This window comes from Chiroxiphia lanceolata, chromosome 12 (genome assembly GCF_009829145.1).
Source record: "Chiroxiphia lanceolata isolate bChiLan1 chromosome 12, bChiLan1.pri, whole genome shotgun sequence".
NCBI classification, from domain to species: domain Eukaryota; kingdom Metazoa; phylum Chordata; class Aves; order Passeriformes; family Pipridae; genus Chiroxiphia; species Chiroxiphia lanceolata.
The window spans coordinates 10,198,033-10,224,652 of NC_045648.1; the positions used below are offsets into that span (position 1 = coordinate 10,198,033).

The following is a 26,620-nucleotide window of genomic DNA, read 5'->3' on the forward strand; positions in this document are numbered from 1 at the left end:
CCCAGGGAGGTGGTAGAGTCACCATCCCTGGAGGTATTTAAGAGACTGGATGTGGCACTTGGTGCCATGGTCTAGTTGACAAGGTGTTGCTTGTTGGACTCAATGAACTCAGAGGTCTTTTCCAACCTGATTGATTCTGTGATTCTTGTCCTGTCACTACATGGTCTTGTAAATAGTCTTGCCCTATCGTTCCTGTAAGTTCTCCCTTCACGTACTGGAAGGGAAAATTTTTGTGAAATAAGCAGCTATTTCTGCGAGGAGCAGCAGGCAGGAAGCAGGGGACACACAGTCCTTTAGGAAGGAGCAGCATCCTCGGGTTTGTGCCGCTGCCTGAGGGAGAGCCCCAGCTGCGGATGGTTCTCTGACCCAGGATTCCTGTAGTCACTGAGAAACATGAGTCCTTGTCATGTCTGAAGGCAGGTGAAATCCCACGCTCCTTCCTCACAATGCCCTGTGCCCATTTGCCCCAACATCCAACTCAGCCCTGAGGTCGCTACACTTTGTATAAATACCACTCAAGCACGGACCCAGGGGCCACTGAGGAGAGCAGTGTTTATATGTCGCCTCTCCCTTATTCAGGCCCTGTGTGCAAGGCTGAATGCAATTCATGGCACACAGAATGTTATGTTCCAGTCTTTGGCAGCGAACCTGACACTGTTAATTTTTCAATAAATTAAGGCCTGCAAGGTAGTGTAGTGTAATACAAAGAAAAAATAAGTTCTAATTTGAAAAATTAATAAGATGTCAGACAGCATAAATGTTAACATTTCAGCAGAGGCTGCATCATTTATGTGAAAACATCTCTGCTCTGATCTTAGAGATGAGAAAGGCGCTGTTAGTGGTAATGAGATCGTGCCTACATGGGCAATTAACTTGTGATTCCTTATCAAACAGCAAACAATGGCACTGCTAGGAATGTGAGAAAATGACACCAAGTTTAATTGGAAAAGGAGGAAAAATCAGAGCTGTGACAAGATTGTTTCCCCTTGTGCTGTCTCCTGAGCCCAAGACATATATAATGCAATGCTCTCAAACGTGCTTAAAAACCTCCTGCCAGCAAGCCTGGCTTGGTAGCGTGTTCACAAGCAACAGACTGTGTGTGGGTTTGAGCAGATACACAAAGCTCAAGTGCTACAGCAATCAATAATCAGTGCTAATACAGAGCCTGGTTTTTATCATATGGACCTCTACTCAGTGTAGACTGGAGGGATTATGTTCCCATGAAAGCCCACTGACCACTTTCTTCACTATAATTAGCTTTCCAGAGGTCTGGCATACACATAGGGTGGGGATGTATGTGCATGTATAACAAGCATTGGCAACAGTATGATTTCTATTTTTTTCCTAAATTCTGAATTTTAATATTTCTTTCTAATATATGATCACGATTCCAACTCAACCCCATAGTAAAGCTTCTGCTAACTTAATAGAGAGGACTTTGCCAGTAAGTGTTTGCAGAGAACAGACACTTCCATGTAGTTGTGCAGCAATGCTGTAAGCATGTGTCCAGCCATGCGAGTCAGTTTGTGCTGGATGCAGGTTCTCTGTATCCCACACATGATAGTCTGCCTAACACCCCAGCCTTGGAAATCACACCCAGAGGCAATGACTGCACCCTGCAGGGTTTATTAATACCACCTCCGAAAGTGAGAGGGTGCTCTGGCTTTAGTGAGGGCTCTCTATAACCATTCTAAGTACTTCAGATCCAGGAATCAACCTTCAGAGCCTTTTCTTGGTGTATGACATTCATCCTGGTGACACTCAAGTAGCACACTGCTGAAGGACAGCCGGGGCACATCTATATTTGTGCCATTGCTCATTGCTGGCATGTCCCTATCGGAGCAAAGAGGCAGGCTAGGGTTACTGCAATGCATCTCCCAACTGCAGTCATAGGAAAGTGGCGAGGAATTGCTTTCGTGTGAATTAATTTTTACTAGGGGAAATACAAGTGAACTTTGATGCCATCTGAGCTATCAGAAGAATTTATGACGTCTTAAGATAGAAGGCAAGTTTTTAGGTAGTAACATTCTTTGTTGTATATTTACGATAATTGATGGTCACGGACTTAAACATGCTTCGTGTAATTGTATCTGTGCCTGTAAACTGAGCAAACACTGAGCAATCATCTGAAAATCTTATTTAGGCAGTAGGGTTCCAGACAAACTTAATTATGCTCGTTTTAATTTATTTTATTTTATTTCATTTTGGTAGGAAAAATACATGTTAATTCACTTTTCTAATTAGTAGTAGCTTCTAAAGCAAGTCTTACTGTTATAATTATGGTGGGAAAAGCCTTTGCAGGAGCCAGACAACATTTTCTGGTATGTGTCAAGACCTTTTCTCTGTTTAACATGTTAGAATTTGCATGATTTATTTTATTGCCTTTAGCATAAATGTTATTTCTGCCTAACTTCTGTGTTTTTGTCTATAGTAGGATATTGCTATAGCTGTAGAATCCACACTTTGTCTGCAGTGCCAGAATATAAACGGTGAACTTCTATGTGGGTTTTCTTACACATCCCTAAGGCTGGACTGAGTCAGGAATATAAAAACAGAGAGTGCAAAGTTTCTCAGTATTTTTCACTAGTTCAAGAAGTTGTTTTCTAGTAAGTGTTGATAAAAAGTTTCTGCCTGTGTTGACTTTGTTAGCTAACTAATCCTCAGGAAAATTAGTAAAATACTGATGAAATAAATTTGAGGTAATAGCAACTACTCAAAACTACAAAGACCATAAAAAGTAGTTTGAAAGCAAACTTGTGTGAAAGCTTATCCAAAAGCTCTCATGACACTGGTGTCTGACTGATCTTTTGACTTTTTTTTTTCAGCAAAAAAGTGGTTTTAAAGCTTTCATATGCTTCACTTATCTAGGACTAGATGTAACTACAGGTTCATTAATATTCAGCTGAAATCTTTCCATGAACTCTTCTGCTTGTGGTAGTAAACTGCTGATAAAACTGATCTGAGTAGTCTTGTAGCCATGATTTCATTCATGCAGTGGAAAGCTGTGGGAAGGTTTCAGCTCTGACACAGCTGACTCTATACTGGCATTATTTCATTGCTGTTGTTAATACAGGCTGGTTGGAAAGAGTGGGCTTGGAGAGTCAGCATTAAAATTGCCTTTTCATCTTTAATGTTGTCCCACGTGCATCTGGGATATGCTTTATCATGCAGCTTTGTATGTCACCTCCACATGCTCTTTTCACACATCCCTCATTGCACAGAATGGACAAAATGTGCAAGGCCCGTGTCAGAGCAGACATCTCTCAGCTCACAGGCCAAAGACCTGCCTTGCTCCCTAGTTATTGTGTGCTTTATAATGGAGATCATGATTGATCTTTTTTCTGAGTTTCTTTTATGTTAAAATATATATTTTTCACAGCACCTGAGAACTGTGAACACCCCCAAAGGGCACTATGTTTTCCCTGCACTATTTTAAAGAAAGGACCCAAGACCTGGACTCAAGTTTCAGTATTAAGAACGGCAACTTGAAAAATCCAGAACAGGATTTTTCAAGGCATTTTCTAGTGTGTTATGTGGCGTCACTGGTCACAAGAGAGGACGTTCTACATTATGCCTGACTGACAGTTCAGAAAACACTCTTGACAGCAGCTGAAGGGTGAGCAGACTTCAAACCAGGCCATTTCCAATTGCACAGAACAGCACTAACTGTGCCTGAAGCACAGCTGTAGTGTTGAGCTCAGGACAGGGCTAGTCTATAGTTTGGAAATCAGGCATGATGGTAACAGATGAGCCACTCAGAAAACAGGACGCACACCAGAGACAGCTCTTTGCTGTGCTTTGCACAGAGGTGAGAAAAAAACCAAGCCTCCCATGGCTTCCCTTCAGAAGCTTCACTCAGAAAGTGAAGCTACTGGCTGTGGTCTTTCCCATGCCTACCTCTAGGACCTGGGCAGTCCTCAGCCAAATCTATTCCATCTACATATTTTTAAGCAAGAAAAACTCATGCTTTATATCTAAGTATGTAGCTAAAGATCTTTCTTATCTTTTACAAGATTGAGACTCGACATCTCAAAAGCCTTGCTGAGGATACCAATGTCATCCAGATCTGGCAGCACAAGAGAGTATGAAACTAGTAGCCAGTCACGTGGCCATTCAGCTTCCCCACCGGTCCCAGAGTCCAGTGAGACTGAGTCTGAAGGTTTGATATTTTATCACATGGATCTTTATGGATCAAAGGAGAGGTTTGATATCTTTCCTGAAGAGCTGTCTGGTCGAGAAGACAGATCTCTGGGGGATACAAGAAGAGAGTCTGTATTGAGTAGTGAAAAAGTTCAGTGCTCACAAGAAATTGGCTATGACACGGAAAAGGAGGTTGCAGAGCTGGCTAAGATGTATGGACTTGATGAGGATAAAGAAAAAGAGCTTGAGCTTCTTGGAGGACGTGTGGAGATGGAGAGCAGATGGCCACCTGCTCGCACAAAAAAAGCAGGATCACAAGGCTCCATATATAACGCATCAAAAAGCAGCACTTCAGTGAAAGATCAAAGTCAAAGCACAAAGCAACAAGGACTTCCTGGCGAGGCTTCTCAAGATGAAGATCAGAGCAAAACCAGAGCAGATGATGAGGTTGAGAGCAACATATGGTCCAGAGAGGGGCTTAGCAGTGGCGGCATGTCAGATGAGTGGAACAGTCAGGCTGTCAGTGAGGAGCAGGAGGAGGAGGAAGAGGAGGAAGTGGCAAATGTTTTTTGTTCTACCTGCAAGATACCCATCCGAGCTTTTGACAAACTATTTGGTGAGCACAAGGATCATGAGGTGACTCAACTGCCCAATGCCTTGGAAAGTGAAAAGGTGAGAGTAATACAGGCGTACTGCGGTGCCTCTAAACCACTGTTCAGACATAATAAGAATCACACTGGCTGTTTTGTAGGAAGAGATTCATAAAAACATGTGCAAGTTAGAAGAACAGATTGCTCAGATGGAAAATGTTGCCAGTCATTTGGAGGAAATCTTCCTCACTGTAGAGGTAAGGCATTTTTTCTTGGGCTAACTTTATGGTACTGGTGTTAAACAATTTTGACAGTCATATTGACACTCATAGTGTTCAGTTGTTGATGGAGTAATTATAGTAACAGAGCACAGAGTTATCTTGGGGTTTGCCTAGATTGAAGTACTCAGGAAAACTAATCCTAATGAATTCTTTATGTGGACTAATAAAACCATATTTAGCATTTGCATAGAAATTTGCATTCAGAAATGAAGTGGCCCCCCCCTCCCCTCTCAGGTTATCTTAGTTTTAAATGGCCAAAGACCTGTGATCTAACTAGTCCATCCTGAGTGCACCCCTTATGTTCCCTTGCTTTCATTCACAGAAGTGTCAGACACAGGCAAACCCCTGGACCAGCTGCTGATGACTTCAAGGGTTGTGCTCCTGCTTGGCTGCTGTCAGCTTGGCCCCAGGGGAAGGGGGTCAGCTGGCAGCAAGTCAAACTGAAGCAATGACTCAAGGCACCTATGGTCTTTTCTCTTCTCCATGTGGCACAGGAGGACATTGGTGCCCAAGCAGTGGGTGGCTGCTGACAATAAAGCCTTGCCTGCTCCTTAAATCTTCCTTCCTAATGCTTTCTCCAGCAGCGAGCGAGGATATCAGCATTATCTGCTCAGCTCCCCCAGCACAAATCCATGGATCCCACTGGGTTGCCATGGTTTCTCTCATGGAAGGATGTGCTTGTTGGTGGAAACGCTTGTGAGATTATGGCTAGGATATAACCTAGTTGTGCTCCCTGGGCTTAGGTTGCCTTGCATCTTACTTTTTTTTATAACTTCTGTTGCTCTTATGTCTGGAACAAAATCCAACATTCTTTTGTACCTCAATGGAGTGAATGATCAGAATGCATTCCCCTAAAATGCAAATTAGTCAAATTCCATCTTCTGTGTACTGGCACTGTGTCCTGGCTTTGTGAATTAAATCATGATGTTGCCTCCCCAGTAAGGAGCATTTTAAGCAGACTTGAAGTTTTCTCTGGATGACCTATGGATCAGGCTTGATGCCAAGGTACAAACCCCCAAATGCCTTGCAGGAAAATTTTGGGAGGCAGGAGCAGAACTTTGAGGCGCATTACAACGACGCAGTACAAGTGCTTGCTCAAAAGTACGAAGAACAGCTGGAAGCACTGGGGGAAGAGAAGAGGCAGAAGCTGGAAGCTCTATATGAGCAGCTGGTCAGTTCTGGGAAACTTCTCGACACCTGCAAGGAACTGACAGACAAAACCCATGAACTTTTCCTGGAAAATGACAAAGCTGAATTTATGAAGGTAAAGAGCTTTTACTGTTAAGGCCCCTTCTAAGTGCTTTTTGCTGCTTGCAAGTAGTCCCCCGCTGGGAAGTCCCAAGTGGCTTTATTCTGGAGAGCATTCGGGGTGCTCAGTCCATGCTGCCGTCAGTGCTCCAGGTTCTTGCCATGGTGGCATCAACTTAGTAGGGCAACACAATTGGGGCAAAATGCAGAAGCAGAAGTTTGTAATTTGGATGCTCATTGATTTGTGAGTCACACTGGGGTTCAGAGGGAAGATATCTCCCTAGAATGTTTATCTCAGGAAACTCTGGAAGCACTTAGTGTTCATTGCCTCTTGCAGGCTCAGCTCTCTTGCTCTATTCTGGGCTCAGAGCAGGCAGGCTGATGCAATCACTTTGGAGAATGTTTCTTTTTCTTCCTCATTTTTTTGGAAAGTTCAGCTGAACAGGAGGCTCCAAACTAAATACATCAGGAGCTCCTGCAAAGCGATGGATGCATCCCTCTCTTGAGATGGTGTCAAGAAGTTATTTTGCTTTGGCAGGTAGAAAAATAATTGGGGAAAAAAAGAGAATTTTCACTGCTGATGAGTGATTGCTCTAACCTGAGCTGTCTTGTGACTCAGGTGGATGGGAGCATTTCTGTAGCACAGCCACAGTAACTTATGAACTGGACAACAAACTAATCTCCTAAACACCTCCAGTCTGCTCCAGTGGATCATTTTGCTGTGGCACTCCAACCTGCTGAGTTCTTCACATGAGCTGACTTTTCCCATTCCTTTGAATCCCTGGAATAACCTTATTTTCTCCTTAGCTTGTAAACAGTTTTACATCACCCCTAAGAACCATTATTCACCAAGAAGTGAATACCTGTTGGTCACGAGCTCTCAGCTGCTTAGGTTTCTCCAGGGACTGTACATCTCTCTTCCAGCTACATGCACTGCTCATATTCCCTCTGGTGCAGATCATTTCACTCAGTTCTTTTCCCCAGCTGTTTTTGAGTTTTGTTTGTGAAGAATCTGTTGGCACTTCGGACAACTTAGGAAGGAATCCGCCTAGAGTCTAACTGGGAGGTCACTGCCTGATATTGCACTTTATTCTACTGTAAATTGAGCCAAGATCTGTCCCTTTGAATGGACAGTTAGATATGACTTTGTTCTCAGATCTGGGTGGCAGCCAATCATGTCACTCCAAAGGCTGCATTTGGGGCAATTTATGTAAGACAGGTCAACAGCATGATGTAGTCTGACTCTGGACTTTTCCATCTTTAACACTCTCTCTCTCTCTCTTTTTCTACAGGCAGCAGTAACCATGGTTGACAGGTAGTATGACAGTCTAGGATTTTGTGTCACCTTTTTTCCTGTTAAATGGACCTGTTATTGGAGATACCTGCATGTTCTGGACTTTGTGCAGGCACACAAATGTTGTCTAGGCCACTAGAGCTATTGAAGTATTTAGTATTTTTGTTTTAAACTGCACCAGGAAAAGTTGCTCTAAGAAGTATAACAGTCAAAACTAGTTCATATCCAATTTCAGGAAACCCAAAAGGAGAGTTAGAGCCTCTGTTAAATCACTGTTTTCATCTTAGTCATAAGGAACTAATTTCACTGACTGAGAAACAGGATTGCTAAAGATCTTGAAAGAAATGCTCTGGATATAAATGGGACTAAAACTGAGCTCCCTAAATAGATTAGTAACAGGCTTATTTATGCATCAGTATAGCAGGGTAGAAAGTCAAGCTGTGGGAACTCAAAACAAATACTGAAAGATTTTGGAGCAGTTGGAAGAAGTCTTAAGGCACACTAAACCAATTGCAAAAAACCCACCTCTTTTAATTGACTGTAATTGTTAATGAAAACACAGAGAAAAGATACTCCTTTTTTTCAAATTTACGACACCTAGAGCCACAAGGTCCTGAATTAGTAGGTGTTGTAAATTCAAAATAATGAAAATTATGGAGCTAATAGATTACCTTGCATAAAGAGGTTGGGGAAATCTCACTCCCCTGCTCAGTGGGAGTGTAGTGTGCAGCAGCCAGCTCACTCATGAGGGGGCACACAAAGGAGGTCCCTCAGTCCCATCAGCATCCAGCTCTCTTTGGCATCTTGGAGCACTGATCCAATGTATCTCCAAGCAACGGGCATGGGGGCCTGAGCTTTGTACAACTATGAAAACAAAATTTTAATGAAATACATGTTAATTTGCAGTGTGCTGTTCTTTTTCTCTTACAAATAGGTATCTCCAACACTATGGTACTTCCAATTAGAAATATATTATTTTTCCCTGCAACTACAGGCTGGAAGAATTCTTAAAGCAAGAAGTGAATTTAGAGCTTTCAACACTGCCAGACTTTGAAGAGCGGGTCATAGATTTCTCTGAAGTTGAACAACTAATGAACTCCATTAATGCTATTCCAGGTACTCTTCCTATCTGATCATTATTTCAGACCTATTTACATTTAATTAAGGATATGTATTAAAAAGAAATCCATTACTTCTTTTAAAGGAGAACAGTAAAGGCAGGATTACCTTCTCCCTAGTTTTCATTCTAGGGTTGTTTTTTCTTTGCATCTATTTACAGAGACAGTGGCAGATATTTTTGGATATTATTTTTTTCATTTGTTTTCAGTATAAAATTACCAGAACTGCTAAGTTTGGCCTTCCCTGCTTTTGCTGGATGATTTCCTAGAAGACTGACAAAGATTACCCCCTTCTATCGAGGGGTCAGGCATGCTTAGTTGGTGATAATGTGTCTTACCTTGTAGTTGCTTGAAAGAAAGAGAGGAACACCAGACTGCTTTAAATAACCTGCACAGCTTCTCTTGATAACCAGATTTCAGTGCCTTGTTCCTCTGCTATTTAGCTAATTTTTTTCCTATTAACAGGAAACAGAGCAAAACACAGTTTTAATTTAAGTCCTAATAACTGAAAAAAAAAAAATTAAAATCTTTTCTGGGGCATCACAAATGGTCAGAAAGAGCAGTTTTTATGCACAAATACTGTGTTTTCTTTAAAGTAAAATAGCATTTGTTCCTTGTTTGCTTGTGCTGCTGACCCCCTGTTGTACAGCTCTTCCCCCATCCCCTCCAGAGGCTCTGAGTCCCAGGGGGGGTCACAGCAGTGCAGGCTTGGCAGATGTTGCTCACTGGTGAATCCCAGCCCCAGAGCAGGGGAGGTTGAGTTTACAGAGAAGGGGTAGGCTGAGGCTTATTTATTTTGTTGTTTTCATTTTAATTTGGAGCAAGACTAGTTCTCACACATCAGTAACCTGATTATTATCTGCAACTGTTTACGGAATCAGCTCCTGACTTTTCTCCATGTGGGAGGAATATGACCCCATTCAGCACCAAGGCTTTGTGCAAACACCTTTGTGAGAGGAGAAGGACAACATATCATGCTTATACATTCAAAAACTGACCTGTTTTCCCCTCTGCAGCACCTTGTGCCCCTGTGATCAATCCCCAGGCTCCAAATGCAGCAACTGGCACCTCACTGAGAGTTTGCTGGGGCCTCTTCTCAGATGACACTGTGGAGGGATATCAACTGTGCTATAAACCAGTGAGCAACGAGAGGCACAGTGATGAGCAGGCAGGTAAGGAGGCCTGGACCCAAGGGGGCAAAACTAGCTGGTTCCAAAGTACTTCTGGACTTAATGTGGCAACCAGTGCACTTTCTGTGCCCTCTCTTTGTCACCAAAACTGTCATATCTGCCACCACATTTCCTTCTGGCTTTGTCCCTCTTCCCCTGCCAGGTCTGCCATGCTGCTGGCTGCAGCAGGACCCATCACAGCAGCAAAGACAGGACAGGGCAGCAGCAGGGATAGCAGGAATGGGAAGGGGACTATGGATGGAGTCGGGTCTCAGCAGTAGCATTTCCTTTCCTGGAGGGTGGGCACTGAATTAAGCACATATGTGCTGCATCCAGTGCAAAGCACAGTATTTTTAGAGACCAAATCATCATATTATCAGCACACCCACTGAAATCCCCTTAGTGATTTTACAGTTTATCTCAGTGCTAATAATAGGCTGTAACTCCCTATGATGCACATACACAATAAAAAAAAAGAAGCACAGAACCATCCTAAAATGTTCCACTCTTGTGACAAAGCTGCTTTTGCTAATAAGATTCTTGCAGAACCTGCAAAAGTGGAAGGCAGTAGAGGTGGAAGCTGGTTAGTTCAGAAAGAAAAGCATAACCTATGCAAATTTTCTAAGATGAAGAATGAGAAATGGGTAGTAAAAGAGCTTCAGCTCTTGTCCCTCTGCTAGGATGAGCTGAGCAGTATCGCTGCAGTAGGAACATGCAGGGTCTTTTCAGAAAAAAAAAATAGTGGCAGATGGGTGATCTTTCTTTCTGGATTTTGGGTTCTGAGTGATGTAGCCTCTTCAGAAGCTAATGTGTTATCTGATTTATGCCTCTTTGGAGGAAGGCATGCTGAAACTGCCTGACAGCTAATCAAAGGGTGTGGAACACAAGGAGCTCTCTTGAACTCAGCACACTAAACAACATGCCTCAAGTCCACTATTTGAGGCAGCTTTGGGGAAGAGTGGGTAACTGTGTAAAAAAGCACCATAAATGCTTTGTTGTTTTCATTTCAGAGCATACCCTAAAAGTCAAAGAAACATACTGCACCATTACTAATCTGTTGCCGAATACACAGTATGAATTTTGGGTCAGTGCTTTAAATGCCTCTGGTATCAGTCCACCAAGTGAAAGAGCAGTTTATGTGACAGGTAAAAATATTTTATTCATACGACCATGGGACCTTCCTAGTGAAATTCACAGTCATCTCTGAATTTTATGCCAGTAATGCTTTTTGGGCACTTTGTTTCTTCTGATGTAAGCCTATTGACTGCATGGGAATTCCCTGCTTTTACTTGGACAGCCTATCAGGCCAGTTGTCCCTGTTTTAGAGTTGAAGAAAGAGAAGCAGAAAGACAAAATAATTTCTTTAAATGCAAGGATGTAGACCACCTGCCAATAAGGCTCAAGTCTCCCAGTTCTGTCAGATGGATGTCAGTTCTCCTTTTATTGGCCTATAGGTATTTTGTAGATTCCCATACTATGCTGTCCTTTGTAACAGCAGTTCAGTCAAACACATTGTGTGAAATCCTGACATCAGATCGAGCAAGCCAGAGTAAGACCTTCAAGTACTGGTTCCAGATGTGTTTGACATCTTAGAGCAGAGAAGAGATGCGTCTTTATGACAAAGATAAAACTAATGATAGAAAGAAAACTGTTGTGTAATTATTCTCTATGTTACTACTCTGTGTAATTCTCTTGGGACATTTATAGTCCAAATTAAGCATTTAAATGCTATTGTTAATTGCCCTGCCTGCTGTTTATTGTCCATTGGGAAGCAGGTTTCTTTAACTATATAGTATTAGTAAACAACTTTGTTCTATCTTTTTAAGTCTTCAAAGCATGTTTGTTGCAAACATCTTCAAGCAACAACTCAAGAATTGTTCTTTTGCCTACCTTTTAGCTCCTTCACCACCTATCATAAGGAGTAAAAAGATCCAAAGCTGTGAAAATGCAGCACTGGTGTGCTGGGAATCTGGAGACATCAACCCTGTTGATTCCTACACAGTTGAATTGCACAAGCTGACGGATGAAGAAAATGATGATATTATTACTGAGTGAGTTACTGTTTTTTTGAGTCCCGTGACCCTTTTGTGAATTTACCTGTATAAACATTCCTCTTAGTAAAATTAATTGTATAAATGTTAATAAAAAATTACTATATGGGAATGAGCATTGGTATGGGAATAGAGCAGAAGCACCTGCACCTGTCACAGACTTGCAGGTCTCTTGGCCCTGTTACTGTACAAGGTAGAGTGTTGATGGGTTACAAAAGAACCTGATCATATAATTTCTTCTTTGTTGTTCAGAAAAATAATCTTAAAGGCCTACCTTTGTTTTCTACCCTATAATTTTCCATGGATTTATTTTCTGTAGATCTATTGTTGGGATTCCTAACTGTGAAGTCCTAATTCACCTCCAACCAACACAAAGGTATCACATCTGTGTTAGAGCCCAAAACCTAGGTGGCTCCAGTGAAAGAAGTGAACCTGTCCTGATACACACCACAGGTACTGTACAGCTCAGAACAACTCCAGCAGCTTATTGTTGCATCTATTATCCCAACAGAAAGATTCCTGCTGGTTTCAATAGCCTCTGGATCAGGTTTTAAACTCTTACATCTAATTAGACACACCTGGTAACCTTTGAGGAATAAAAAAACCAACCTTTTGTAACAGTAAGTGCATTGCTTTAGCTCTGTAATTTAAAAAACATTTCTGTCCAGTACATTTGGATGAGCAGCTTGAAAGTTACTAATTTCTAAACATTTTAAAAGACAGTATCAATCCAACACCCCAGATATTGCCAGCTTGCCAAGTACTGACACACCAATGAGGAAAGTTGTAGTGTGATTTTACTTTACTTCAGAGATTTCTTTGTAATGATGCTACTGTTGGAAAGTATGGCTGAGACAGCACTTTCCAGAGTCATTTGGGTATGCAAAATCTTCCTCTGTATTCATTAGAGCATCTCCAGCTTGGCTGGGGAAGCTCCAAGGGGTGGTTCTTTTTATTTATCAGGAAAAAGGCAGTCCAGCTTTCAGCTGGAAGCTTTGCTTTTGGCAACTGACACAGCATTAACAGCTGCTCCCAGTGCCACACTGGGCAAGGATTAACCTACCCCAAAAGGAAGTTGGAAGCCCTTTCCCCTTCCAAACATCTAATTAAAGCTCATTTTGATGACTTAGAGGCACACACCTGTTTTCACCTTCATCAATGCTGAAATGACACTGCAACTTCACTAGTTTGTCTCAAACCTCCCACGTGACTCAGATGTATTCATACCTTGCTCTTACCTTCTGTGAGAGATTTGCAAATTGCATTTATTTAGCAAGCTGACCACACAGCCATTAACTGAAAGGTTACGTTTCACTAAACCCCCTGTCTGCTACACATCAGTGACACCACAGAAAAGAAATCCTCATCCTCAAATCCCTAGAGAGGAAGACTGTCATTATGTTACCATCATTTGCGTGTATTCCAACTGCTTAAATCAAACTCAATATTTGAAATTGCCCATTCTGTTTGCACAGCATGTGTTTGTTTTCAGCAGCACATGCCTGTAATTGCCCTGCCATTGTTTGTATTGTATTTGCATTGAAGTAACTTGCAGTTTGATTGTAATGATTTCATTTGGGATTAGCATGGGGAGATTTATCTTCTCTGAGTCTACATTATGCAAACAGCTGATGCAAATTGATCTGTCAACTGCAAGAACCCTCCTCCAACACTGTGAATGACCTTTGGTCCTTTCTGGGGTGGATACGAAAGCACCAACTACAAACAGCAGCTGTCACAGACGTGGCTGCTGTGACAGACGTGGCTGCTGTGACAGACGTGGCTGCTGTGACAGACGTGGCTGCTCATCCGAGCGCAGTGTCAGACCGGCTTTGGGAAGTCTCTGCAGGGGAAAAGGCAGAGGCACTTTTACCCTGGGCTGGACTCACCTCTCTGAGGGCTGATCTGACAAGGGATCCCTTATCTTCAAACTTTGCCCTGCATTTATGTGGAAGAGTGAAGCCTTTAAGCCCCCTTTCTCCTTTCAATGATTAAAACCAGATCATTTCAGCTCTGAGGAAAATCACTTGAAACCGGACAGTCCATCGCATCATTTCCTGTGCAATGCCTGCTGCTTTGAGCCCTGGTAGGGTTCAAAACCAGGTTAAGCCCCCTGCTTTTCACAAGGCTGAAACTAAACATTGTTAAGATGTAAAACAGCAATTATTAGAAAAACTTCAAATAGACAATCTTGTCCTCTCAGTGTCAGCCACAGATTCCTTCTAGAGCACTGGTAAATCTTTTTGGGGATCCAAAAAAACATTTCACCACACCCTTTCTGCAAATCCTGATTCTATAAGAAGTTTCTGGAGTTATCCTCAGGCATTTTCTCTTGCAGGCACCTGCTTCTACCTTAATGAGGACACAGCCCATCCTTTGCTGGCAATCCTAGATGACGGATTTACAATTTCATGCGATGAACTGGAAAACCCAGAGTGTGATCTGCCCGTCTATGATAACAGCTTTACAAGGTATACTGAAGCACTTCAGTTTGGGTTTTTTAACAGATGCCAGGAAATGTCTAATGGGGCTTTCAGCAGCTCTCATTAATTTTGTGAGCTGAAATCTCTCTCTCTAGCTGCTCTTTGGAACTTAAGCACCACTTGGAAGTTAATGCAAATTCTTAAAGAGGATTACAGATGCAATAGCCACAATTACATACAAACCTGCTTACATGTTTGGCACATTGAGCTAAATTTTTTAAGTGCCCCCAAAAAAATGCTAAGGAAAGGAGAGGGATCTGAAAACTTAACTCTTGCTGAAAGACATAACTGATACTATTTGGACTGACAGATTTTACTTTCAAAAAAGAATTAGGCCCTTTGCCATTGAAGTGAGAGACTAAGCTTGCCAAAATGCATGCTACCAGTCAAAACCACAGAAACAGCACATAACTAGGACAGGCATCTGCAGACACAGGAATAGAAGTCCACTACTTAGTTCCTCCATGGAAATGCAATGTTACTAGAGAGCTCAGTAGAAAAGAGTCGGGAAAACGATCACTCTCTTCATTAAAGTCATCATGATAAGCTTAAATGGGATTTCATCTCACTTCCACAGAGTGCTTTTATGTTTCATGGAAACAGCCAGAGCTAGCACTTATCTCATTCTAAGGCTGAGGTTTTGGTACCACTGTGAACTTTCAGAAGTCTCTTTCATGCTAAGATACAGCTCTCATTAGTATGGTCATTTTTGTTCACAGATTTTTACCCATCCATTTTGCATCATTCCTTTTCCTTCTCAAGCTGTAGCAGCACAATCTCCACAAGTCCTGATTTCAGCAGCTTTTAAGCTATTCCCAAGACATCTGTGTGCACTTGCAGCGAACTGTACACTTGCTTTAAGCAACTGTTGCTGCAGTGGCAGAGCAATGCTATCGTGCTGCATGTACCCATCCTTACACACCAGGCCCTTTAAATGCTGAATGCAGCTCTTTTTCAGCATTACCTAGAGGCAGGAGAGCTGTGTCTGCCAGCAACATCCTTTGCCTTTGTAACTTAAAACTTTAGACCCTACAACAGTAACATATTGGTTGTGTATGTTTCAAACTTGCTGTCCCCTGTGACAAAAACAGCTAACACACCATGTACTTTTTCAGAGAAAAAGCTGAAGTATAGTCTTACAGGATTCATATTGTCCTCTTAAGTCAAGTTAGGGTGTTTCAGAAGCTTTTACCATGGGTTATTTTGCCCAACTTCCGGGCTTCAGAACTTGTGCTTTTGCAGACTTGCATCTTCCAAGCACCCATTTCCTTTGACTCCAAGACTGTACCAGTAAATCAATCTGAAGGGTCTCTCTGTGGTACATTGTCTTTCCTGCACATCTTTTAAAAGAGTTATCTTCTACATGGTTCCTATCATACATGCTAGGAGCCACAGTCCACTGTTAAAAACTTTTCATGGCCCAGGTACCCAGCATATTCCAAGTTCTCCTACCTCATTCAAGTCTTCCTGATCTCTTCAAATACAGTGTAGGAAGGTCTCCTTCCCCCAGCTGCCTCAAGGAATTTCATGCTGTTACAGTGTTCAGTTCCTAAATGGTGAGTGACATTTAAAGCCCTGGGCTGTTTGGGAAGAAAATACAAGATATGTAGACTTTTTCCCCTGCTATACTGGGGTTCACCATAACACTCTCTTTTCTAGCAAGTAATAGCTTTCCTAGAAGACCCAGTCATTACAGGAAGCTATTCTGAAAGTGCCCAGGGCACTCGTTTATACAAAGCTACCCACAGGTAAAACCAAGAAAAATGCCACAAAGAAACCTGCAGGTTGTTTGTCAGTTCCTCAGCATGGGGAATTTGCTGTAGTCAAAAATCCACACTGCACTGCCAAGGAGACAGCAAAAGTGGCTCTTGTTTATTGATCTGTAATGTCCAGGTATATACATACCTAAACACACTTAAACATTATAAAGAGCACTAGAGAGGCCCTGCCAAAGCACATATTCCTGTCTGTCTCCCACAGGTGTATTGCAATCCTGGGCAGTCTGATCCCATTTCCAGGAAAGCATTACTGGGAGGTGGAAGTTGAGGAAGACATGGAGTACAGAACTGGCGTGGCTTTTGAGAACACTCCGAGACATGGTCACCTGGGGGCAAACAACTCATCCTGGTGCATGAGACATATCATCACACCATCAAGGTAAGGCTGTGGAGGCTGCAGGTCTCCTACAGGAACACCTCCCACATGTACATCTGCAGGCAGAGCAGGAGAGATTTCATATCAGCCCAGACCAAACACTTAACGAGGGGCCTCTGACATTCGATCAGTGGCACTGTGAACTTGTCTTGGAAGGATTCTGGAACGTTTAAGTAAATCCTCCTGCTTAATGACATTCTCACATTGAAACAGGCAGTCTCAGGGACAAATCTGAATAAAATCGGAGTTACAGAATTTAGCTGTAAAGGCTACCAAAACCCCAGTGGAAGACAGAGGTAACCCAAGTTACCCAGAAACTGTGTATCTGGCTAAACCCAGTTGTACCCAACTGGTTTTGATCTCTGTAGTAGGTCATGATCTCTGAAGTAGGTCATACCTGCCTGCAGAAATGCCAGCTCCCCTCATGCCTCAGTTGCACATTAGCATCATTGCCTTTGACTATCATGAGTATCTGGGCACCCTGTAAAGCATCCAGGAGCAAGAAAACAGTCCCATCCCCAGGCATGCCCAAGCATTGCCTACTACCTGCCTGGATGGCTCAGTGCTCAGCCAGCCACAGGTGCCAGGGTGCTGCTGGGTCCCCCTGAATAGGGAGATGGGACAGCACCCTGCACTCAGAAAATGGCAAGGATGGAATAGCAGGGGCCCAAATCTGCCTGTCCTCTGCCTGCCAGTACAGGGAGGTTTTAGATGCACTCAGTTGGCTGGAGCCCTCACTCCTCCCCAGCACCCGCTGCTCTGGGCTGCCCAGCAGGGCAGCAGCTGCACAGCCAGTCCTCAGCAGTGCCAGCATCTGCCTTCCACACAGTAGGAAATGCTGCTTCTAATGAGGAAAGCCAAACCCACAACAGCTAATGATACACTGCAGGCAGGCTAATTGGATTTCCTTGCTACTTTGAGCGAAGAGGTACTTGAGGTTTGTTGTCATTCTTCTGGAGCGATAAGCACGGACTCCAGAGAGAAAAGGAAGCTGGGCCATTGCTCAGCTTGTACCCACTTCTGCAGGGCAATTGTCTCAGGTTTGAGCAATGTGGGTGGAAGAGGTGGGTAGTGAATGAGGTGGCCCTTAGAAAATGCCAGATAACTCATTCAGCTGAATAAATCTCATTTCTGCTCAGAAAGGCACGTCTCATACATCTGTTTGCAGCATGCCACACTAGAGAGAGCTGTTTGAGTAACTGTTAGGGGACCTCAGCATCACTTAGTGACTACATGGGGAGGGCTACCCTCATGACAAAGCTGTTTATGTGCAGAGCACCTTCCTGGCCTCCAATAATCCACAGTACAGGAATCACAATCACTCTGTAGTAAATGAACATAAAGACTGAAATTTCCCCATGAACACAGGCTGAGCAGGGAGGTCCTGTAGGAAAAGCAGCCAAAACCATAATTTAGAGAGTGGGGTTTGACAAACGATGTCCAACAGCCTGGAGGATGCTTGGCCATGCTGTGCATCAGGCAGCCTCTGCCCCAGGGACTACAGTCCCTTGCTGCTGCTGTGAAGGTGGGCGTGAGCAGTTCTGTAACGCTGGCAAGAAAGAGGGCTCAGCACCACAGGCCCTTAGGGAGCAAGTGGGCAGCCTGGAAGTGCCTGGAAGGACAGGATTGAGTCACCTCACCACCCCCTCCATGGCAGGGCCCACAGCTTCCCAGGGGAAAGTCTTAGGAGATAATGGTCTTTCTGGGGCAAACCCAACTGGCCTAAAAGAGCACGGCTCCTTCATGGAGAAAGGGACAAATTCAAGCTAAACCAAAGGGGCAAGAGCGCACCCTTCGATTTATAGGACACCCACACTGTCCTCTGAGGCATGGAAAAAGCCCAGAAAGTTCCATCTTGTGCTCTGACCTTGTCCATTCACAGTCAGACTGGGATCTGAAACAAGCTTAGACAGGCACCGGTGCAAGAGCTGCGGGATACGGCTGTGTGGAAGCACAGGGACACGCCCCCTTGGCAACCACAGCCACTGCTCAGCAGCGTGGATGGGCCTGGGCAGTAACCACAGGGCATGCAGGAGGGACAGGACTGTGAATTGGGAAGTATACGCTGGCACACATCTGTGTCCTTCCCTTTGAGAGCAGCCAGGGTGCCCTCAGGTCTTTTGTGTTTCTTGCTTACAGGCACAAGTACGAGTTCCTGCACAGCGGGATGACACCAGACATCAGAATTACTATTCCCCCTACAAGGATTGGCATCCTGCTGGACTACGAGAACTGCAGACTGTCATTTTTCAATGCAGATATTGCCCAGCACCTTTACACATTCAACTCACGCTTCCAGCATTATGTCCACCCCTGCTTTGCTTTGGAAACACCTGGTATCTTACGGATACGTACTGGAATTACAACGCCTCCATGGACCGCCCTCCTATAACCTGTGTTCTGCTGCTACCACACCTACATCTGCCCTAAGCAATGCCCTCTTTCAGCATCAACTGCTCCATCACACTCCCTGCAAATCAGCTGTTTCCTAAGAAGAGCAAAGCAACCCTGACCCAGATCAACTGCCAGGCCTGAACCCTTACAAGTTACATCCTCTTAGGAAGGATCTTAGCAGAAAGCCACTATGGTCACAAGATCCATCCGCATCTCAGAATTCTCCACTTCGAAAGAGAGGTGACACTGTCATCATGCAGCAGCGGCAGCTGGATCATTTGGGTGATTACTTAGGTGACCCCAATACCCATCTGATGCCCAGGCAACTTCCCAGTTCCAGAGCAATCATCAATTCTACTCCTGAGGCTGCTGAAGAGCCAAACATTCAAAGAAAAACAAAAATAGCAAAAGGCATGAACAGTGTACAGCTGCTAGAGCTGAAAACACTCCAACCATGAAGCTGATCTCACAATCAAGTTTTCTTGTTGCTACATGAAGCCTGTGACACAAGATAATCAAATACGCCTCCCCTGTGGGTGAACTGTTAGCGCCTACATACCCAGTGAGGCTTTCTGAAATACCCAAGCATGCACTACAGTCTCAAATATAAGACACTTTTACAGAATGCCCATGTTTCTTGTTCACTCATCCAGGGAAAAACCAAAAAAACAGACAGGCTTTTTGCAGTGCTCCATTACCCTTAAAAAGAAACCAAAAGCATCATTTTTAGCTGTTTCTTTTTAGCTATGCTCATTTCCACTTGGGTGTAACCTCCCTCCACCCTCACAGATCTGTTCCCCCCCGAGCACTGAAGAATTCTCACCCCAGTGCTGTGCCCTTGAAGCTTTGGGTATCCATGGGGCTGGAAGGACTCTGGCCCAGCACTCAGCTGAGATGTCCTTGTCTAGGCTTCATTTCCAGACACCAGATGATCAAGACAGCTCTAAACAGCCTCATCCGTGTATGTCAAAACTACCTGAGCTCAATCAAGAGTCATTAACAGAGAAGCTTTTCCACAGATTTATTGCATGTTCATTACAAAATTCACTGATTCAAGTTTCCATTCTAGGGGATAGCCAGGAACAGGCAGGGGCCTCTTCAATATACAGGGTCTCTACGAATAAATGCCGCTGGCAAAACTAAGAGATTTGACATAGAACTGTGTATCAAAAGCTTGTCTGTTCTCTCCCAAATAGCTTCAGGCCTTCAGAAACCATAAAACCAGGACTAGAATACCTCACTACAGCAGTGATTAGGACCATCTGCTCTTGGATTTCTATTTATTTTGCAAGCCTCAAAAGATGGGTTTAGCAACACTGAGCTATGCAAGTTCAGTCTCATTTCTCAGCCTACCCAGAATTCAGCCATTTCCAGGGCAGAAAGGGTTGTTTGGGTCACCCTGTGAGATTCCCTCTAAGCGGGCCAGAGACTTTCAGTTGCTATGTCTGGCAGTGAGCAAAGGAACCTGCGTTCAACCACAAACAGGTAACTCAGCCAGCAACCACTGCCAGTGCAGAGGGCAGGAGGTGGCCATGCACCCCGGTGATCCTGGCACAGCTATACCAGAGAAAGTAGCTCCTGTGCTGGGAAATGTAGTGGAGAGAAAGCACCATTCTTTGCTTAAAAATGTACACCTTGATTCTGTGTCCAAATTCCATCCACTGCAACATGTTTTACCTGTATCTGCCAGAAATTGAGAGCCCCACTCTTCAAGGAGATAACTGAAAGAGTGTAAAACACAGCTATCCGAGTAGAGGTGTGAGGACGTCTGAATCTCCCAATAAAGCCTTTAAGACACAAAGGCTGCCAGTGAACCCACCATTGTGCTCCCCACAACCAGCTTTCACCTCAAGTGTTTAAACCATAGCTGTATCCTGGCACCAGGATTAGTCTTTCACCTAAAACCCAATCCAACATACTTTTCAACTGGTGAAATGAACTGGGAATCCCCAGAATTTCCCAACCCTCTGGCAGGACTGTGCAAGGACACCCTTGCAGTGGGACTCTACAAGTACCAAACAGTTCTATTATGTTCCCAGCTCGATGAATCTGTTGGAGAATGCAGGCCTGATGGCTGACTAGCCTGCTCAACAGAAAGACTCCAGTGGTCACTACCAGGCATGGTACAGGACAGGTAAGGCAGCAACAGAACTATCTGAAAAAAGAAGAAATAAGCAATAATTGGCTACTAGGTTAAAAACAGTAAGGGAAATGAATTTGCATGTTTCTGTTTAATAAAAGCTTCTTCTTCCTCAGGAATCCCTTAAATATTTATGCAGCAAAGGAAACTTGGACAACTTGAATTTTTTCAAACCAGCTATTGCTGTGAACAATCTCTATATAAATCCTTTATAGACAGACCACCACTTCCACTACAGTTGATCAGACCAGCATGACAGCCAAGTTGGAAATTCACATCAACCCCATCTCTCTGTGTAAGCCCATCAGAAGAGCAGGACATCTCTAAGCCTGTGAGTGAGGGCCAAACCCTGCACAGAACTGGAAGCTGTATTTGACAGAGAAAGGCGAGTTTCCTACTAAAGCCAAAGGGCATTAACAGGTCCAGCACAGTGCCCTGGAGCAGGCTAACACCATGTGTGCCTGGAATCCTGGCTATATCACTCAACTTGGGAGAGCTGTGTTGAGCTGTCAATCCGAGAGCTATTTCTCCACATTGAAAGGTATCTCAGATGAGGTAAAATCAGTTATCTCTGGCCTGTCTACAGAACTCTGGCTGAACTAGATCATACAGAAGGGCAACAGTCAGTTAAAAATCAGTTGTCCTTGTCTCTGACGTTGTGTGCTGCAAGATGCATTTTTCGTGGTTATTTTCATAATATTTTTCTTCCTGGTCCTTGTTACTATGTGCATTTACTGGTAGAGAGCAGAATTCATTCTCTGAGAAGGACGTGAGCTCACGCCTAAAGCTCTGGTATTGGCCAGCTGAACCCCACAGGCTGCCCTGATGTGCAGAAGTGATCCATGCATCCCTGCAGAACTTGAAACAGCAGAGACTGCTAAAGGTCAGAATACCCTCAACCATGCCTCACCCAGCAACTAACTGGGGACTTTGCCAGGGCTGCCCAAATCCCTTCAGAGTGGGCCAAAAGAACCACTTTTTCCAGTTCCCTTCTATTCTCTGCGATTTCAAATACCTGTACATGTTGTTGCCACTGGAGGGCATCATGTGAAGCCCTTTCACAAAGCTGCACCAGTTCTCAGAGTTTACACCAACCATCCAAGGCCGAAGACAGAGTTTTCAAACTGGTTACCATAATCCTCAGGCACGTCAAGTGTCCCTCCTCACCCAGTGCTGGAGCTGGGAACAAAGGGACCCATGGGCCTATGAACAAAAACACACGAGACAACTTCAAAAGCAAAAATACAAGAGAAAACACAACAGTCCTGAAATATGGTTTAGTGTGTTTGATTCAAACCGAAGACCCCCACCATTTTCTACAGAAACACATGACTTTTAGCTTGATCCCTCTCACTGCTATTAAAACTTTGTAGGTAGATGAAGTAGGCCCTGACTTTATCTCACAGGCAGGCCTTGTTCTTCCACCATTTAATTTAGGAGGATAGTATCAGTGGAGTCAATATAATGCCACTGGCTCCACTTTCTTAGTCCTCCAGATAAATCTCCATAAAAAACTCTGGGAAAGTCTCAGGAGTTGACTGCACTCTCCTAAAGGAGACTGCAGAGCCTAACCATTCAGCTAGGAGGGCAATTCCCTGTTCCTGTCCTCAGACTCTGCTGAATCTTTTTAACTGCCCACCTCTGTTTCCAACAGGAACTGACATTACTCACTAGCAGTGCACAGCAAATCTGCCAGGGACCGTGCAAAGGTGAGGCCCTGCTTCCTGTTCAGCTCAGCACCTGGACTCCACTGCACAGTCCTGGGCCAGCCCAACACACAATGCTGCCTTTTTGTTGAATTTTCTCTTCACTGAGTTTATGCTGGTGTGCTCAGTTGCCAGTATACACTGGGACTCAGCTGTCCAGGCCCAGCTTACTTTTAAGTTTTACTTGCTCTGATACAAGCACTATTGAGACCCGAACTGCTCGTAAAATGGCTGCAAGGAGCTGCACGCTCTGCCAAAAGGGCGCTCATCCCACGGTTGGCGCTGAATAAAACTGGGTTTCTGCAGAGGGAAACCTGCGGCTTAAACAGCCCCAGAAAGGCAGAGGCAGCCAAAAGCAGCGTCTCGGTCTACATCACAAAACCAAAACCAGGAGCAGGATGGCCCACGCTGCCCCAGCTACTGCCCTGGCCATGTGCGGGAGGGCAGCGCTTACCTGCGTCCCGGGCACAGCGCTGCGGGCGGGGGCGGCCCTTCACCGGCCCCGGCCCGGTGGAGGCCGCGGGGGCTTCCACGCGGGATGCACATCAAGGCGGCCGGTCCTGTGAGGGGACACACGGGTTACGGGGAGAGCCGCGGGCAGGAGGCCGAGAGCAGGCAGGCCGGGCCTCGGCGGCGCCACCGCAGAGGGACCCGCTCGGGCTGCACGGAGACGGGGCCCGGCCGGCTCCCGGGGCGGCCCTCGCTCCCCGGTGCGGCCCGCGCTCCCTGCGCCGCGGGGCCTTTCCGTGCCCTGCGAGCGAGCGCCGGAGCAGGGCCGGACTCCCCTCCCCGCCAGAAGCTCCCGCCGCCTCACCTCGCGCCGCCGCCATTTCCGCGCTGGGGCCGCCCCGCGTCGCTCCCGCCCGGCCGGCGGGGCGGGGGCTCGGGCCGCGGGCGGGGCTGGCGCTGCCCCCGCTGGGACAATCGCGCTCTGACACCGGGTGGGTGCTGCTTTCCATCCTTCTGTCGGGCCGCGGCGGGAGCCCTCGGGTTTTACCCGGGTTGGGAGCTCTGTGCCGGCCCTGCTGCCGCCCGGCCCGGCGTCACTAATGCAGCAGAGAACTGACTGGCCGAGCCGAGCCCACCACGCTCGGCGCCCACCTGGGCCCCGCCTGGTCCTCGGCTGCACCGTGGAGCGGCTCCTCCGACGATGGCTCCATCCATAACTCACTTGTTGCTTCCAGCCAGCCCTGTCCCAAATGCCACCATCCTGCACAGCACCTGCCTAGATTGAACATCTCCATTCCTTCCCATAACATGTTCTCGATCCTGCAGGTTGAAGCCCTGCTGATGGGCAAGCGGTTACCTTCCCCCTGGGCCCTACTTCAGGCACAGCCCTGGCATGGCTGAGGAAGCACCAGCCCTCGGCAGCCGCTGGGTCTCCGTCAGCAGGGCTGGGGGCAGGACAAAGCTCCTGAGGTTTCTCATTGCTGGGATAAGTGTTCCACAGCTCCCAAATCCACCTGTGTGGGCACCTTCCATCCAGGCTGGGCTGGGCCAAAATACCTCTCTTTGGAAGTATTTTGCAGTCAGTTGGATACACTCAAGTTTTCTCTCAATATCTAACCCAAATTCCTTATGTTCCATCTACGGTGTTGCAAAGGGCATTGTCAGGTGATGCCTGGGGTCACCCCAGCAGCTCCTGCCCTGTGCTCCTGTGCTCACCTGAAAGCTGCAGCCGGGCTGCTGGAGTAAACCTTGTTACTTTGCCTGTGCAGTCAGTCAGATATATTTCAAGGTCTGTGTAATAAAATGCTTGGTGAAATAAACATTGAATAGACTCAGCTCATCTGAGTCCATAAAGCTTTCTTGTAGCAAGAGTCAACAGCAGCCCTACTTGCTTTCCCTCCTTCGATGTGGCTTTTCCTGCTTTCAGGATAGCACCTGGTGCTTTTAGCACAGGTCTGGGCTTTGGGAGAGCCTCAGTATCCTCAGATAAATCGCTCTGTGTCTTACAGGTTGGCCCGTGACCAGCCAGCCCAGCCCGTATGTGCATGTTCAGCCCTTTCAGTCGCAGTGCATGGTGAGGAGTACTCGGCTGGTCATGAACCTGCAGCTCACTCTCTCCTCTGGGCCAGCTACACTTCTGGGTTTCATTGCACTCCTAATTCCTCAGGGTGTCCCAGGACAGCTGAAGGCAGGAAAAACAGCCATGGGAGGGAAAGCTGGGGAAGGGATGGTTGCTAAGGGTCAGTGCAGAGGCAGCCATTGGAGGCTGCTGGGCTTCTTCCATAACTTTTTATTCTTGCAAAAGGCAAAGAAGTAGCCAGAGATAAAGAGCAATAACTGTAAACCGTCTCTCCAGTGTCCATATTCTGGAGATAACAAAGCTCTGCTTGGCCTTAGCAAAAGAAAAGCAAATTGTTCATCAGACTCCTCTTCCAAGCAAAGTAAACACTTTGCCTCCTGCCCTTGCAATGGCTTATCAAAGAGCAGCATCTCTTCAAAGCATCTTTCAAGCCTGGGCTAACTACTGTGTGTGCTATTATTAACTGGAGGCAATTTGGGAAGGGGAGGTAGGGGGCTTTGATTACTCTGACATGAAAGCTTTAAAGAAGAAAAAGAAGTCATAATATCGACCTGTGATGCCATGGCATACAGACAAAAGCTTAGCTGTCATTTTTGCCTGCAGAGCCTCACCAGGACTTCACTGGCCTGACTTCAGGGAAGCTCAAGCCTGATCTATGAACTGTGTTTATCTCCCTCAGGTCCCACAGAGCATGACCTTTCCTCTTCTCCAACACCCCACAAAGGCAGGGAGAAAAACTCACAAATTGCTTCTCATACATGGAAGCACATAGTCTACAGTGATGATTTATTGAGCCTAAAATTTCTGAGCATGTCCAAAGAGATGACTCGTATTGACATACAGGAAAGGACACTTACGGAGTTCGACTGTCCTCACAGCCTATGAGGCAATAAAAGAAACCTTTGTTTCTGGTGGAGAATTTAAAATTCATTGTTACAACCTGTTCTCTTGTTTTGAATTCCTCTGTCCGTGCCCTAACCCAAGAGCTAATATCTGGTTCTTAAAAGAGTTAAATAAATCAAAAGTTCGAAGAACAGACAGACAAAAATAAAAATACCGTGGTGTTTCATGTACAGACTATAACAATGTGACCATGTATTTGCAACCAGTCTTAGGACAGACTTCCTTCAGAAAGCAAAAATCAAAGAGGTGGATCCATGGGTAAAAAATAAAAAAGTAGCACCCAAGAGGCAGATTATGAACAGAACTAAGTATAAGTTCACCAAAATCAATGCACTGGGAAGGACTTTTACTTGTAAGTCCCAAGGTGGGGCTACTGGTGGGCAGAGAGGGGGGGGAAAACCCAAACCCTCTTTTTTCAGACCACCTTCTGGAAACACTACTGACTCTTGTTACAACAAAAGCAGCACAAATACCACTTTGCTGATACATACTGAGCCAGACTTAAACATGTCACTGATATTTATTTAACAAATATTGTTAGGTATGTACTTTGCTATGGTTCAAAGAACGCTTGTTTATTTAAAACAGCTTATTTTAAAACAAGGCTTTTTGTTTTCTTTTTTTTTCCTTTTTTTTTTTTTTTTTCTTTTTTTTTTTTTGTTCCTGGCATGATAGAGCAGCTAAAACTTTGTTTTCTGACCTTGGCTTGTAAGAGATCTATCATAACAGGAACAGTACACTGGCACTGAGTCTGCCAACACAGCTTTTCAGGGGCTGGGAGAGGCTGATCACTTTTAGGGCTAGGTTGTAAGATGAGGAGCATTTCACTCTGCTCTCACGATGTCCAGAAAACTGTCTATTCATGCAATGAAGTCTTTCTCCCTCATTATCCCCAAAAGCCATGCCTGATGTTGTGCTTG

The 26,620-nt window shown here is 45.0% G+C and overlaps 2 protein-coding genes, 1 long non-coding RNA gene and 1 other non-coding gene across 8 annotated transcripts in view; 1 reads left to right on the plus strand and 3 right to left on the minus strand.

Moving 5' to 3' along the window:
• WHAMM (WASP homolog associated with actin, golgi membranes and microtubules) overlaps positions 1 to 15,928 on the minus strand; it is a 31,042-nt gene extending 15,114 nt beyond the window's left edge. The window contains exons 1-4 of one of the 2 annotated variants that reach the window (XM_032699996.1): positions 15,827 to 15,928; positions 9,670 to 9,777; positions 9,010 to 9,126; positions 8,225 to 8,417 (exon numbers count right to left, since the gene is read on the minus strand). In XM_032699996.1, coding sequence (XP_032555887.1) covers positions 8,225 to 8,299 — 75 coding nt within the window. In that variant the 5' untranslated portion in view covers positions 8,300 to 8,417; positions 9,010 to 9,126; positions 9,670 to 9,777; positions 15,827 to 15,928. Of the gene's footprint in view, positions 1 to 8,224; positions 8,418 to 9,009; positions 9,127 to 9,669; positions 10,436 to 15,826 lie in introns of those variants that run through there. The other variant, XM_032699995.1, reaches the window with a different exon arrangement.
• FSD2 (fibronectin type III and SPRY domain containing 2) lies at positions 1,868 to 20,081 on the plus strand. Of its 3 annotated transcripts, none has more exons than XM_032699997.1 (13): positions 1,868 to 2,321; positions 4,014 to 4,812; positions 4,892 to 4,987; positions 6,042 to 6,275; positions 7,552 to 7,574; positions 8,548 to 8,669; positions 9,688 to 9,843; positions 10,851 to 10,985; positions 11,738 to 11,891; positions 12,211 to 12,344; positions 14,230 to 14,362; positions 16,355 to 16,531; positions 18,668 to 20,081. In XM_032699997.1, exons 2-13 carry the CDS (start codon positions 4,054 to 4,056, stop codon positions 18,918 to 18,920), a joined length of 2,376 nt encoding a protein of 791 aa, XP_032555888.1. In that variant the 5' UTR covers positions 1,868 to 2,321; positions 4,014 to 4,053; the 3' UTR covers positions 18,921 to 20,081. The 3 variants fall into 3 exon arrangements, with proteins under 3 accessions (XP_032555888.1, XP_032555889.1, XP_032555890.1); XM_032699998.1 differs by having other exon boundaries at positions 1,868 to 2,017; XM_032699999.1 differs by having other exon boundaries at positions 1,868 to 2,005.
• Positions 19,930 to 23,625, minus strand: LOC116792751. 2 transcript variants are annotated; one of them, XR_004359255.1, is made up of 4 exons: positions 23,583 to 23,625; positions 23,223 to 23,328; positions 22,078 to 22,265; positions 19,930 to 21,077 (listed from the first exon to the last, which is right to left on the minus strand). It is a non-coding gene; the product is annotated as an uncharacterized LOC116792751 (long non-coding RNA). The 2 variants fall into 2 exon arrangements; XR_004359254.1 differs by lacking the exons at positions 23,223 to 23,328; positions 23,583 to 23,625 and having other exon boundaries at positions 22,078 to 23,186.
• On the minus strand, positions 22,428 to 22,558 carry LOC116793120. The gene has a single exon (XR_004359385.1).
• Positions 23,626 to 26,620: the final 2,995 nt, after the last annotated feature.